We start from the raw sequence: 15,428 nt of genomic DNA on the forward strand, positions 1-15,428 counted from the left end.
TAAAAAAGTAAAAAAGGCAGCAGATCACACTGCCAAGTGTGTACCTATGCAACAATCTTGCATGTTCTTCACATATACCCCAAAACCTAAAATACAATTAAAAAAAAAAAGGAAAAATAATTATTATTCAAATATAGTATGATTAACACTTAGAGAAAAATATTTCAAAAAATTCTAATACAATGTTAAATGAAAATATCAGCATACAAATGAGTATATACATTTAATTGCTTCTGTGTTAAAATGTATGTAAGAAAAAAAGGAAAATGTAAAATTAAAAATAATCATTAGGTTTAGTGGTGGAAATGGAATGAATGAATGAATGAATTATAACCAAATATTTATTGAATACCTGTTATGTACCAGGCACAGTTCTAGATGCAAGAAGTATAGAAGTGTACACAAATGACAACAATCCTGACACCTATAGTGCTTACTTTGCAATAGAGGGGGAGACAGAAAATAAAATAAAGAATATATTATAGTTTGTTGAATGGTAGTAAGTGCAATATTAAAAATAAGACAGAAAAAGAGAATAGGTATAAGTGGAACAGGGATAAAATTTAATTTAAACGTATGACATTTTTAGCTGTGAGAAAACAATTCAAGTATGACTGTGTTCTACAAAGTATTTATAAATTTATAATTTATCAAATGAAATAGTAATTTTTTAACAATAGAGTAAAGCCTCCATTATTTCAGAAAAGATACAATTAATTTCAAAATTTTAAAATTTTAACAGGAGCAAGTCTAAACATTGCTACATTAAGACTTATAGAAACTGTGAATCTATTGCTACGTGTGCATACCTCTATAACTGCATTTCATTCAAAGAATGTTAAAATTATGTTTACCTGCTGTCTATTTTATAAGCCTGTATCTTTTTCATTTAATTTTGCAGCCAAATGTTTGAGAGAGCTATCCATATTTATTGTCTCCATTTCTTCCTACATTCTTCATCCTCTAACTTACTCCATCTACACACTTTGGCTTGAACTCCTACCACCAACCAGATCACTAAAAGTGCACTCACAAAGCATCTAATGACATTCATGTCATTACATGCTTTAATTATCTTTGACCTAAATAGTAGTTGGCAATGTTAGTCACTCCACCCTCTTAAAAAAGCCTTCTGTCTTTGGTTTCAGGACACTACATTTTCTTGTTTGTTTGTTTGTTTCCTATCTCTGTGGCCAGTTCCTCTCATCCTCCTTTGTGGGTCTCTTATCCTCTACCTAGCCTTTAAATATAGGGATTTCTCAGAGCCTTATCCTAAACTCTCTTCACACAGCCTCCCTGAGAATCACATCTTCTCCTACAATTCTGGTTATCACCTGTAGACTGATGATACCTTAATCTGTACTTCCAGATTCCTCTCTTGAGTTTCTTACCAATATACTGTACTGCCTACCTGACATGTCTGATTGGATGTTTCCAGGCACTTCTAGCTTAATGTTTCTCAGGCCGAACTCATCATCTCCCTTATTCAGGCAAATCTTCCTAAATTGTCTCTCCTCCTACGGTCCCTATCTTCAGTAAACGACATCATCCCTTCTGTTGCTCATGCCAAAGAATCTGGGAATCATCCAGGACTCCTCCCTCTCTTTTACTCTCTACATCTAGTCAATCACAAAGTTAAATTGATTCAATCTTCTGTTAATCCTCAAAACCATCCACTTCTTTATGACTAGTTACCACCCAATCCATCATTAGCTGTAGTCTAAGGTATATTTTAAAAACATGCAAATAATTTTCCTCCTCTCCAAAATATTCTTCATTCAGCAGCAAGACTGATCTTTCCAAACTGCCAATCTGATCATGTCTTGCCCCCATTTAATCCTTTTAATTTATTTCCATTGTCATTAGAATCAAGTCCAACTCTTTAGTTTGGTTTATAAGGCTCACCTCAATCACTTCTCCAATCACTTTCTCCTCAGAATTTAATGCTTCAATAATGTTGGCTTTTTCTCATCAAAGACAAAATGTCCTCTCTCATTTTTTGGCCTTCAAACACATTCTGTTTTAGCTCTCAGCATAAACAATACGTCCTAAGGAAGGTATCTTATCCTTGGTGTATATGAATTTCTCATTATAACAGTTATCATATGTTACTAGACTTATATATTTAATGTTTAGCATAGTAGACTGTAAGCTATGAGAACATTAAACATATCTCTCTTGTCACTGTTATGTTTTAATGCTTTGCGCAGTTCCTGGTTCATTTTAACTATTCAGTAAGCATTTATTGACAAGGAGAAGGAATGGAGAAAGGGAAGAGGGAGAAAAAGAAGAAATAATAATCAGTCTTGGGTGAATTACAAGAAAAGGAAAAAACAGGGAATTGTTTAAATAATAACGCACTTCAGACTTTAAAAATATTTACACTTTCTTTCACATTCATTTCTTATAACAATGCTGGGAGGAAGTATTGTTGTGCACTTTTTACAGTAAAAAAACAGAGCCTCAGGAAAGAGGTAGCATGGCTCTTCATGCTATTTCTTCCACCCAGAATCCCATTTCCTTTATCCACTTTCCATTCCTTGAGATATAGCTGAAATATCACCTGCTCCTTAGAGTGTCTCCTTTTCTCCTCATGGCCTTAATAGTATAATTTTCTTCCTCTTCTCTAATCCCACTGCATACTTTATGTGCTAATGATTCTTAGCACAATGTTCTCTATATCCCAATACCTAGAACAGTGCATAGCACATGATGGTGCTGAATAAAGTCCTATGAAGTAAAAAAAATACCTAAACATCTCGCTTGAGGAAAGGAAAACTCTGAAGCAGCATAAGCAGCTTTGTATCTAAGTTCTGGGGATGGCAAGGTAAAAAATAGGAGATATTACATATACAAACAATGACACATTACATATACAAACAATGTAATATGTTACGGTACCTTATGCCTAAGTGGCTTAATAAACTACAACAAACTCAATTCTGAAACTTTAGGCTCTTTCAGACCACTAGAGGAGTCCAATGACTACTGGATAATAGCTGCCACTGAGTGCCTGTCAACATTGCATAAGAGCACCAACTTAATTGTAAAGAATCATAATCCAAATGCAAGGACCCATTAATATTTCAAAATCTTGTCAAAAGCCATAACAGAGAAGACATGCCATAACAGGGAAGACATAACATAGTTCATGAGAAAAAAAGCAGTGAAATAATTAAGACTTATGCATCTTCAAAAGTACAAAAAAAGGACTCCAGAACTTAACACTTGGGAAAAATGGATGGTGATTCTTGTTGCTGTATAAGATCTCAACACAGAATATGGAAAAAGATATACAATGTCATTTCTAAGGCCCTCATGAGCAGATCAATAGTCATATATTTTACTTGTAAGGTTTAAAGTACTCATCTATACATATGCCTATTAACAAAGAAATGATTTCTATTATTATCTACTTGGGCTGGAATCAGAGACTCAAAGCAAACGCCTATCCCTTACCCAGAAAGACTGAGAGAAGGAGCAGCAGATTAGTTGATCTGATACAGGAAAGCAAAAAAAAAAAAAAAAAAAAAGCCTAAGGAGATATTTTTACCTTTAATAAATGGTTTTCATTATTGTTGTCAAATGCCTACACTTTTATAAACCTTAGCTGCTCAGCCCAACATTTATAGAAAATTGCCAAGTATCATTGGGAAATAAAAGCACAATTCAATATTTATAAACTGCTTGTTTTCTATAAATACAGACATTCAGAGGCTATCTTCTCACTAGTCATTAATATTTGAACAGAGATCAAACTAGAACAATATTAACAATTCCTCGCATTTGTATAGGATTTTATATCATACTATTAATAATAGATACCATTTATTGAGCACTTAGTAAGTGTCACACACTTTACATGTAAATTCCCATAACAAGTTCAGTTCTTTTTAAAGGGTATTTACTTAACACCTACTGTATGATAGATGAATAGATTAATAATACTAGGCTTTTGTCTTTAAAAGCTCTCATTTTGTCACACTCAATCAATATTTGTTGAATGAATAAATGAATGAATGAATTTGCAGAAAAGGTATTATGGGGCAACATAAATAATACAGGGCATTCCCTTACTCTTCATGGTCTTCATAAAGTACTTAACTTTCCCTAGCCTCAATTTTTTTATCCATAATATAGGGATATTTTAAATTTCCTTTGCAAAATTATGGAAATGGTAACAACAAATATAAAGCATTTGACACAGACGGGTTTTTAGTAAATGGAGTAGTTTTATTACTAGTATTATTAATGTTATTATTACCATCATTATTACAGTTATTAACCAGTCCTATCCAACTCTCCTTTTCCTCACTATAGCAATGGTACAAATAGAACTTTAAAATCCACAAAAACTATGCAAAACAAGAGAAAGCTACTGAACTGTAGTTCCTAATGTCTTCCTAGGTTACTGTATATAATCTATGCTTATGCTAGAAAAAAAAAACAATTTTAATTATGTTTCCAAAGATCCCATGATAAAAGCCAAACGGGACAGGAAGCTTACCAAATGACAGACTGCCTTTTCTCATAATTCAATGGTGGTCATTCAAGCACAGGACCATTTTCCAACATTCTCAAGAACAGTACCCAAACAATGGCCATATGGAAACTCATCTTCATTCTTCTCCAGTGACAGAAAGTATGACCCCCAGCTGTACAGAAGATAAACTTGAGCTCTGGGTCAAATTTTCTTTTAAAAAATTATTTTTAATTTTCTTTGGGTACACTAGTAGGTGTATATATTTATGGGAACTAGGTCAAATTTTCTAACCACGAAGGGGTTCTATTCTGTAGATCACTTACCATTTTGGTCTACTGGTAGATTTCACCATAGGGGCCATCCCATCTCTGTAGAGACTCTTGGTTTTACTGAAGTTAACAATGTTGAAAATGACCCTCTGAAAAAGAAAGAGGGAGAAGTTCATCTTAAGACTATCCTATGCAAATGCTACTTCCTGATAGTTAAGACAGGAAATAATAAGCAGGGTTAAAGAAAGCCATATGGACTAGCAGCCAACTGTATAGTGAGAATAAACAGTGTTCATGAGACTAATGTGTTTGCTAAGCATAGCAGTTAAGCATTAACTCTGGAACCTGGAAACTTGAGCTTTAGTACCAACTCTACTGCTTTTGAATTGGGTAAACTTGCCAAGCTACTGAACATCTTTTCAGTGTCCTGATCTGAAAAATGGGAATAACAACAGTACCAATTTCATAGGGCTCTGATGAGAATTAAATTAACATATGTACAGTATTTGGAGCCATACTTGGTACATAATGAATGCCATCAAGTTTTAGTTATTATTAATTGTATCCTTTCTCTTGGCTGATGTAGAATTTACATAGAAATAAATAATATTGGCCGGGCGCGGTGGCTCAAGCCTATAATCCCAGCACTTTGGGATGCCGAGGTGGGTGGATCACGAGGTCAAGAGATCGAGACCATCCTGGTCGACATGGTGAAACCCCGTCTCTGCTAAAATACAAAAAATTAGCTGGGCATGGTGGCGCGTGCCTGTAATCCCAGCGACTCAGGAGGCTGAGGCAGGAGAATTGCCTGAACCCAGGAGGCGAAGGTTGCAGTGAGCCGAGATTGCCGCCATTGCAGTCCAGCCTGGGTAACAAGAGCGAAACTCCGTCCCGCCCCACCCCCCGGAAAAAAATAAAAAAAAAATAAATAATATTATCATAAGGGTAAGAATAGTACATTTAAAGTTCAAAAACACTAAAAATAGTAACTAAGAACAAAATTGCAATGAAAAAATTCTACAACCACTTGAAACCCCTTTGACTAGCACCGGAGGATATATATCCTCTTTTGTACCCTCTTTGTTATTTTCAACTAGGGGTCGGGGTACTAGGCTCAACTCTAATCTCAGCATACGTTTATAGTGCCATAGATACTTGGGTAAATCTCTCCCCACTCTGGGTCTTATCTTTAAAATGAGTGATTATGGCATTCTAGATGCCTTTCCAAGAGGATAGTATAGTTAAGATCGGATCTTTGTTTTAGCAAACAACTCTGTCATAAGAAAGGAGGTAAGATTATGAAAGAGAAGAGAAATGTGATTAAAAGCCACTTTAAACCACTGAAATAGTTCAAATTGGAGAAGATGAGAGCTAGAGGTAGAGCAGTCAGTATAGCTGGAGAGAAGAAAAGATTTCAAGAGGTTACCACAGGTTAGCCTTTCTATCCAGGGACAGTAAAAGAGACAAAAGCATTGAAATTCATGTATTATTTTATTCAACAAATATTTATTATTTGAAGTATTATACAGTATCAAATACCAGTAATTTTATATACTTTTTTAAACATCAGAAATATTCTCCTATAACCATAAAAAATAAATATTTACATCTTCATTTAATAAATGTAGAAACTATGGCTCAAAGAGGTTACCTAACTTGATTGAAGTCATGCTAGTAGATGAGAGATCTGATATTTGAATCAGGGGATAAACAGATAAGATGTACATGATTTTTACTCTTAAGTTAATCACTAGGATTCCAAAGTTCCATAACCCTAAACAAGTCTATTTACCAAAGGCAAAAAATAAATTTAATGGTAATTATTCAAGTGTTTAAAATTTTGCTTTGTTAAAAAGAGAAAATCAAAACTATTTCCTCGGGATACTAAAATGCTTTATCCCATGAAATAAGCTTTTAGGGATAACTTGTGTTTTCCTTTCTCCTCAGAGACCCAGCCATTTACCCCATCTAGGCATTTTCGTTTCAGACTTCCCTTTAACATTAAATTAAGTCATCAAGAATGTCCAAGGCTGTTCCATTATTAATAACCTAGACCTGCCTTTTGTCAATTAAATTACTTCTCTCAGGGTCTTGGCTAGTATCTGATTAAAGAAAATCAATATTAACTAAACAAATGGCCTTTGAACCTTATAGAGCATAATCCCCCCTTTTTTTCTGAGATTCCAGTTGTCAGATTCACTTCCAGTGAACCTAGAAGTCGTAGTGCACTTTCAGGATCTGGATCATTGATTAATACAGAGAGTAAGCTAATAAAGTAATGATATAAATATGTGAGGCTAGAAAAAAGAAATGAGAAATAAGTGAAACATCTACTGATCATTAACATCCTACTTTGTGTCTAGGAAATTTCCCAGATATTTAAAATATCCTATATTATTTGTCTACTCCACTTATAAACAAAAGTTGCTTATTTCAGCCTGATTTTAGATGTGAGGAAATTGACACTTAAGCAAAGTGGCTTGCCCCCAAAAAATCCCCAAACTATTGGTAGAGGTAGGAGTTAAACTGTAGGTGTGTTAACCATAAAATTATACCTTCTTTATAATATTACATAGAAAAAGTAACATCATTTCTTACCATTCCCTGTTCAAGTATGTTTTATGTTTTCCAGCCATTTAGCAGCATTGCTTGTGGTGGAGAGAATCAAAAGTATATGGTAGCAGAAAGTGCAGGAAAGCCTGAATTTCCATATTTTAAATGTAATCATTAGTTTTTATTCAAAATAAATAACAAGATGTGGCATCTATAAGGTAATGGCAACCACAACAACAATAATAATAATTTCTGAGCACAAGCTATGTACCAAATTCTGAGTTAAGCACTTCATTCACATTATAACCATGTTTTATATATTAGAATAACCTAGTTGTAAGTTAGAATCACTTGTATAGCTTTTAAAATGGAAGATGCTTGGGCCCTACGCTAGAGATTCTGATATTTGATACATTATCTCATCTGTTTTGAGGATAATGAACTTTTTGAAACAGGAACTATGTGTCACCTCTTATTTACAGATGAGGGAGTGGCATTGCAATTAATCAAACTAAAAGCATGTAACTATTAAGTAGCAGAGCTAGTAGTTAAACCAAGTCTGTTGACACAAAAGAATAAGATTAGAGACTTTTTCGCCAGATACACTTGGGATTGAATCCCAGTTCCCTACATATTCTGTGAGTTTAAGAAAGATAATTACTCCTTTTTTTTTCTGGACATTGATTGTTTATATTCCAAAACTGAGATAGCAACAGTATCTCACAGTTGTTAAAAGAATCTATAAGATTATGGAAGTAAATCACCTAGTATATTGTACCTAGATCTAAACAGGTATTCAATATTTATTGAGACTTTCCTTTCTCATCAGTAAAGTCAGATATTTTGGTACATTACAATATCTTTCTTTCTTCTCTCCCTTCCTTCCTTCCTTCCTTCCCTCCTTCCTTCCTTCCCTCCTTCCTTCCTTCCCTCCCTACCTCCTTCCTTCTTCCCTTCCTCCCTTCCTCTCTCCCTCTCTCTCTCTCTTGCTTTCTTGTTTTTCTTTAGATTTAAATTTTTAACCCAAGTTTCTTATTTCATTAATATAATGCTCTATATCAGAGCTCTGCAAACAGTGACCACAGTACACTGTTAGTCTAGGAGTAGGTATAATCTTCAAGACAGTCATATATGAGGAATGGAGTACCAGCCATCCTGACCAAGGATTTCATGGTACTACTAAAAATGTGCAAGCTCCATTCCACGTATAGGTCAAAGAGTGGTCCAATGTGGGTAAAGATATTGTGAAGAGCCTGCATGCAGTCCTAAACAGTGGCTTTAATTTTCTGTCTTGTCATAGATGCAATACATTTGTCCAATCAAAACTACACTTCCCATTTAATGTTGTTCACGTTAGTTTCAGAGACTATTCTAACGGGATTACAACAAGCTAAAAAACTTAGGCTCAGCAATGAAAACCACTAACAAAATGAAGAGCCAACCTCCAGAATGGGAGAGAATATTTTTAGACTATCCATCCTACAAGAAATTAATAAACAGAATATATAAGGAACACAAACAACTCAACAGCAAAAATAAATAAATAAATAAATAAATAAATAAATAATGGGAAAAACACCTGAATAAACATTTCTAAAAAGAAGATATACAAAGGGACAAGACGTATATGAAAAACATGTCAACATCATTAATCATCAAAAAATGTAAATCAGAGGAAAGTGCAATGGATACTCATAAATAAAGCCCTAACTCCCCGGGACAGAGCACATGAGGAAAAAAAATGGGCTTTATGAGTTCTGCTACACCAGACTTAAACGTACATGCTTAGCAGCTCTGAATGAACAACGGAGCTCACAGCTCAGCACTTGAGCTCCTATAAAGTACAGACTGTCTGCTCAAGCAGCTCCCTGACCCCTATATATCCAAAGAGTCACCTCACAAAGGACTGATCAGACTGACACTAGGCGGGCATCATTCAGGGACAAAGATAGTAGAAGAAGAAACTGGTAGCAACCCTCATGGTTCTGCAGCTGCTACAGGAGTTCCCCAGGCAAGCAGGGCCTGGAGTGGACCTCAGCAACCCTACAGCAGAGGGGCCAGACTGTTAGAAGGAAAACTAAGAAACAGAAATACTTCATCATCAACAATCTGCATGTCTACTCAGAGACCCAATCGGAAAATCAGCAACTACTCAGATGACAGGTGGATAAATCCAAAAAGATGGGAAGAAACCACTGCAAAAACTAGGAAAACACCCAAAACCAGAACACCTTGCCTCCTACAAAAGACCACAACTCCTCACCAGCAAGGGAACAAAGCTGGACCTAGAATGAATGTGATGAAATGACAGAATCAGACTTCAGAAGGAGGGTAATGAGAAATTTCCATGAGCTCAGAGAACATGTTCTAACTCAATGCAAAGAAACTAAGAACCTTGAAAAAGAAATGAATACAAGAATGAACAACTTAGAGAGGAATATGAGTGAATTGAAGGAGCTGAAAAACACAACACGAGAAATTCACAAAGCATGCACAAGCTTCAACACCCGAATTGACCAAGCAGAAAAAGCATATCAGAAGTCAAAGATCAACACAATGAAATAAAATGAGAAGCAAAGATTAGAGAAAAAAGTGCAAAAAGGAATGAACAAAGTCTCCAAGAAATGTGGGACTATGTGAAAAGACCTAACCTACGTTTGATAGGTGTACCAGAATGTCATGAAGAGAATGAATCCAAGCTGGAAAATACTCTTCAGGACATTATCCAGGAAAATTTTCCCCAGCTAACAAGGCAGGCCAACACTCAAATGCAGGAAATACAGAGAACATCACGAAGATATTCCACAAGAAGAGCACCCCCAAGGCACATAATCGTCAGATTCAACAAGGTTGAAATAAAGGAGAAAATGCTAAGGGCAGCCAAAGAGAAAGGTCAGGTCACCCACAAAGGGAAGCCCATCAGACTCACAGCAGATCTCTTGGCAGAAACACTACAAGCCAGAAGAGACGGGGGGCCAATATTCAACATCCTTAAAGAAAAGAACTTTCAACCCAGAATTTCATATCCAGCCAAACTGAGCTTAAGTGAAAGAAAAATAAAATCCTTTGCAAACAAGCAAGTATTCAGAGATTTTGTCACCACCAGGTCTGCTTTACAAGAGCTCCTGAAAGAGGCACTACACATAGAAAGGAACAACCAGTACCAGCCATTCCAAAAACATACCAAATGCTAAAGCGCATCAACAAAATGAAGACTCTGCATCAACTAACGGGCAAAACAGCCAGCTAGCATCAAAATGGCAGTGTCAAATTCACACATAACAATATTAACCCTAAATGTAAATGGACTAAATGCACCAATCAAAAGACACGGACTGGCAAATTGGATAAAAAGCCAAAACCCATCAGTCTGCTGTATCCAGGAAACCCATCTCACATGCAAGGATACAAAAAGGTTCAAAATAAAGGGATGGAGGAAGATTTAACAAGCAAATGGGGAGCAAAAAAAAGCAGGAGTTGCAATTCTCGTCTCTAATAAACTAGACTTCAAAGCAAGAAAGATCAAAAGAGACAAAGAAGGCCATTACATAATGGTAAAAGTATCGATACAACAAGAAGAGCTAACATTCCTAAATATATATGGACCCAATACAGGAGCACCCAGATATATAAGGCAAGTTGTTAATGACTTAAAAAGAGACTTAGACTCCCACACAATAACAGTGGGAGACTTTAACACTCCACTGTCAATATTAGACAGATCAACCACACAGAAAATTAACAAGCATATCCACGACTTGAACTCAGACCTGGAACAATCAAACCTGATAGACATTTATAGAACTCTCCACCACAAATCTACAGAATATACATTCTTCTTAGCACCATATCACACCTACTCTAAAATTGACCACATAATTGGAAGTAAATCACTCCTCAGCAAATGCAAAAGAATGGAAATCATAACAAACAGCCTCTCAGACCACACTGCAATTAGGTTAGAACTCAGAATTCATAAACTAACTCAGAACCACACAGCTTCATGGAAACTGAACAACTGGCTCTTGAATGTTGACTGGATAAACAATGAAATGAAGGCAGAAATAAAGAAGTTCTTCAAAACCAACAAGAACGAAGACACAACATACCAAAATCTCTGGGACACATTTAAAGCAGTATCTAGAGGAAAATATATAGCAATAAGTGCCCACATGAGAAGAGTGGAGAGATCCAAAATTGACACCCTATCATGAAAATTCAAAGAGCTGGAGGAGCAAGATCAAAAAAAATCAAAACCTAGCTGAAGACAAGAAATAACTAAGATCAGAGCTGAACTGAAGGAGACAGAGACACGAAAAACCCTTCAAGGGAGGGGACTCAAGATGGCGCTGTGAGAACAACCCAGGATTGGAGCCCGCGTTGAATTCGCAAACGGTGAGTCAGTGCTGCATTTCCAGACTGATCTTTGTTGCCCACAGAACGGGGAAACTCCCAAGTATAAAAAGACATGAGACGCCAGGCAGTAGGTCTGCCTGGCGAAGCCGGCAGCCGGGGCGGCGGTGGCCGGCCCTACCCAGCAATCCCCACAGGGCGCGCTTCTCCAGGTGCCTTGTTGAACCGGCAACCTGAGACTTGAGAGGGCTGGACTTCAGACTGAACGAGACTTGCACAGTAGCCCAGCCCAGGGGATTGCAGGGACAGATTGTTTGGGATACCCAGTGGGACGAACAAAACCGCAATTTCAAACTATCCCGGGCAGACGGTCCGAGACGCTCTGTGGGGAAGGGGCGTCCACCACTACGGAGGCAACCTACCCCAACTGATATACACGCCCACTGCTGACGCAGCCAGCCATTGCCGAGGCAACCCGCCCCAATTGAGATACACGCCCACTGCTGACGCAGCCAGCCGTTGCCGAGGCAACCCGTCCCTACTGAGATACACGCCCACTGCTGACGCAGCCTGCCGTTGCTGAGGCAACACGCTACAACGAAGAGACTCCGCCGCAGGGCGTGGCGGAGACCACAGCAGAGCCGGCAGGAACAGCGCGAATCACACAACAGCAGGGCGGAGCCTCGGCAGCCAAACAGTGGCTAGTCTGCCTTTGAGCTGGGCAGGACACCTGATTGGACATCCAAAAATAAAGCCCAAACCCCTCAACACAGAGCATTTGAGAAAAAAAAAAAAAAAAAGGGGTTTTTTAATGAGCTCTGTTGCAGCAGAATAAAACATAGCAGCCTAACAGCCCTGAATGAACAACAGAGTGCACAGCTCAGCAATTAAACCCCTATAGAGTACAAACTGTCTCCTCAAGCAGCTCCCTGACCCCTCTATATCCAAAAGACTGACATTAGGCAGGCATCATCCTGGGACAAAGAGAGCAGAAAAGAAACTGGTAGCATCCCTCGCTGTGCCACAGCTACTAGAGGTGCAGCCCAGACAAGCAGGGTCTGGAGCGGACCTCAGCAGTCGAACAGCGAAGGGGCTAGACTGGTAGAAGGAAAACCAAGCAACAGAAATACTTCATCACCAACAATCTGGGTGTCCACTCAGAGACCCAAACGAAAAGTCAGCAACTACGCAGACGACCAGCGGACAAATAAACAAAGATGGGAAGAAACCAGCGCAAAAAGGAGGAAAACACCCGAAACCAGAACACATCGCCTCCTAGAAAGGACCAAAACTCCTCACCAGCAAGGGAGCAAAGCTGGACGGAGAATGACTGTGACGAAATGACGGAATTAGACTTCAGAAGATGGATAATGAGAAACTTTTGTGAGCTAAAAGATCATGTATTAAATCAATGCAAAGAAACTAAGAACCTTGAAAAAAGATTTGAAAAAAGATTCGAGGAAATGATAACAAGAATGGATACCTTAGAGAGGAATATGAATGAATTAAAGGAGCTGAAAAACACAATACGAGAACTTCGCGAAGCAAACGCAAGTTTCAATAGCCGAATTGACCAAGCAGAAGAAAGAATATCCGAAGTCGAAGACCAACTCAATGAAATAAAACGAGAAACCAAGATCAGAGAAAAAAGGGCAAAAAGGAATGAACAAAGTCTCCAAGAAATGTGGGACTATGTGAAAAGACCTAACCTACGTTTGATAGGTGTACCAGAAGGGGACGAAGAGAATGAATCCAAGCTGGAAAATACTCTTCAGGACATCATCCAGGAAAATTTCCCCCACCTAGCAAGACAAGCCAACACTCAATTGCAGGAAATACAGAGAACACCACAAAGATATTCCGCAAGAAGAGCAACCCCAAGGCACATAATCGTCAGATTCAACAGGGTTGAAATAAAGGAGAGAATACTAAGGGCAGCCAGAGAGAAAGGTCGGGTCACCCACAAAGGGAAGCCCATCAGACTCACAGCAGATCTCTCGGCAGAAACACTACAAGCCAGAAGAGAGTGGGGGCCAATATTCAACATTCTTAAAGAAAAGAACTTTCAACCCAGAATTTCATATCCAGCCAAACTGAGCTTCAGAAGTGAAGGAAGAATAAAATCCTTTGCGAACAAGCAAGTACTCAGAGATTTTATCACCACCAGGCCTGCTTTACAAGAGCTCCTAAAAGAGGCACTACACATAGAAAGGATCAATCAGTACCAGCCATTCCAAAATCACACTGAATGCTAAAGAGCTTCAACATAATGAAGAATCTACAACAACTAACAGGCAAAACAGCCACTTAGCATCAAAATGGCAGTATCAAATTCACACATAACAATATTAACCCTAAATGTAAATGGACTAAATGCACCAATCAAAAGACACAGACTGAAAAATTGGATAAAAATCCAAAACCCATCAGTGTGCTGTATCCAGGAAACCCATCTCACATGCAAGGATACACAAAGGCTCAAAATAAAGGGATGGAGGAAGATTTACCAAGCTAATGGAAAGCAAAAAAAAGCAGGAGTTGCAATTCTCATCTCTGATAAAATAGACTTTAAAGCAACAAAGATCAAAAGAGACAAAGAAGGCCATTACATAATGGTAAAAGGATCGATACAACAAGAAGAGCTAACGATCCTAAACATATATGGACCCAACACAGGAGCACCCAGATACATAAGGCAAGTTCTTAATGACTTCCAAAAGGACTTAGACTCCCACACAATAATAGTGGGAGACTTTAACACTCCACTGTCAATACTAGACAGATCAACCAGACAGAAAATCAACAAGGATACCCAGGGCTTGAACTCAGAACTGGAGCAAGCAAACCTGGTGGACATTTACAGAACTCTCCACCCCAAATCCACAGAATACACATTCTTCTCAGCACCACATCACACCTACTCTAAAATTGACCACATAATTGGAAGTAAAGCACTGCTCAACAAATGCAAAACAACTGAAATCATAACAAACAGCCTCTCAGACCATAGTGCAATCAAGTTAGAACTCAGAATTCAGAAACCGACCCAGAACCGCACAGCTTCATGGAAACTGAACAACTGGCTCTTGAATGCTGACTGGGTAAACAACGAAATGAAGGCAGAAATAAAGAAGTTCTTCAAAACCAATGAGAACGAAGACACAACGTGCCAGAACCTCTGGGACACATTTAAAGCAGTCTCTAGAGGAAAGTATATAGCAATAAGTGCCCATATGAGAAGAATGGAGAGATCCAAAATTGACATCCTATCGTCAAAATTGAAAAAGCTAGAGGAGCAAGATAAAAAAAAACTCAAAACCCAGCAGAAGACAAGAAATTACTAAGATCAGAGCTGAGCTGAAGGAGATTGAGACACGAAAAACCCTTCAAAAAATCAATAAATCCAAGAGCTGGTTTTTTGAAAAGATCAACAAAATAGACAGACCACTAGCCAGATTGATTAAAAATAAAAGAGAGAACAACCAAATAGACGCAATAAAAAATGATAAAGGGGAAATCACCACAGATTCCACAGAAATTCAAACCATCATCAGAGAATATTACAAACAACTCTATGCACATAAACTAGTAAACCTGGAAGAAATGGATAAATTCCTGGACTCCTGTGTCCTCCCAAGCCTAAACCAGGAGGAAGCTGAAACTATGAATAGACCAATAACAAGGTCTGAAGTTGAGGCAACAATTAAGAGCCTACCTCACAAAAAAAGCCCAGGTCCAGATGGGTTCACAGCCGAATTCTACCAGACACA

General features: G+C 37.9%; 1 protein-coding gene across 20 annotated transcripts in view; it reads right to left on the reverse strand.

The window, feature by feature from the left end:
- The window catches only part of LOC100393071 (BEN domain-containing protein 5), a 1,596,666-nt gene that overhangs the window by 800,889 nt on the left and 780,349 nt on the right, over window positions 1–15,428 (reverse strand). For all 20 annotated transcript variants that reach the window (XR_013520038.1, XM_078331670.1, XM_078331666.1 and 17 more), the window contains one exon: window positions 4,807–4,901. Coding sequence is in view for 17 of the 20 variants with exons in the window: in XM_078331670.1 (XP_078187796.1) it covers window positions 4,807–4,901 (95 nt within the window). In the remaining 3 variants the exon portion in view is untranslated. The remainder of the gene's footprint in view (window positions 1–4,806; window positions 4,902–15,428) is intronic.

This window comes from Callithrix jacchus, chromosome 7 (genome assembly GCF_049354715.1).
Source record: "Callithrix jacchus isolate 240 chromosome 7, calJac240_pri, whole genome shotgun sequence".
NCBI classification, from domain to species: Eukaryota; Metazoa; Chordata; class Mammalia; order Primates; family Cebidae; genus Callithrix; species Callithrix jacchus.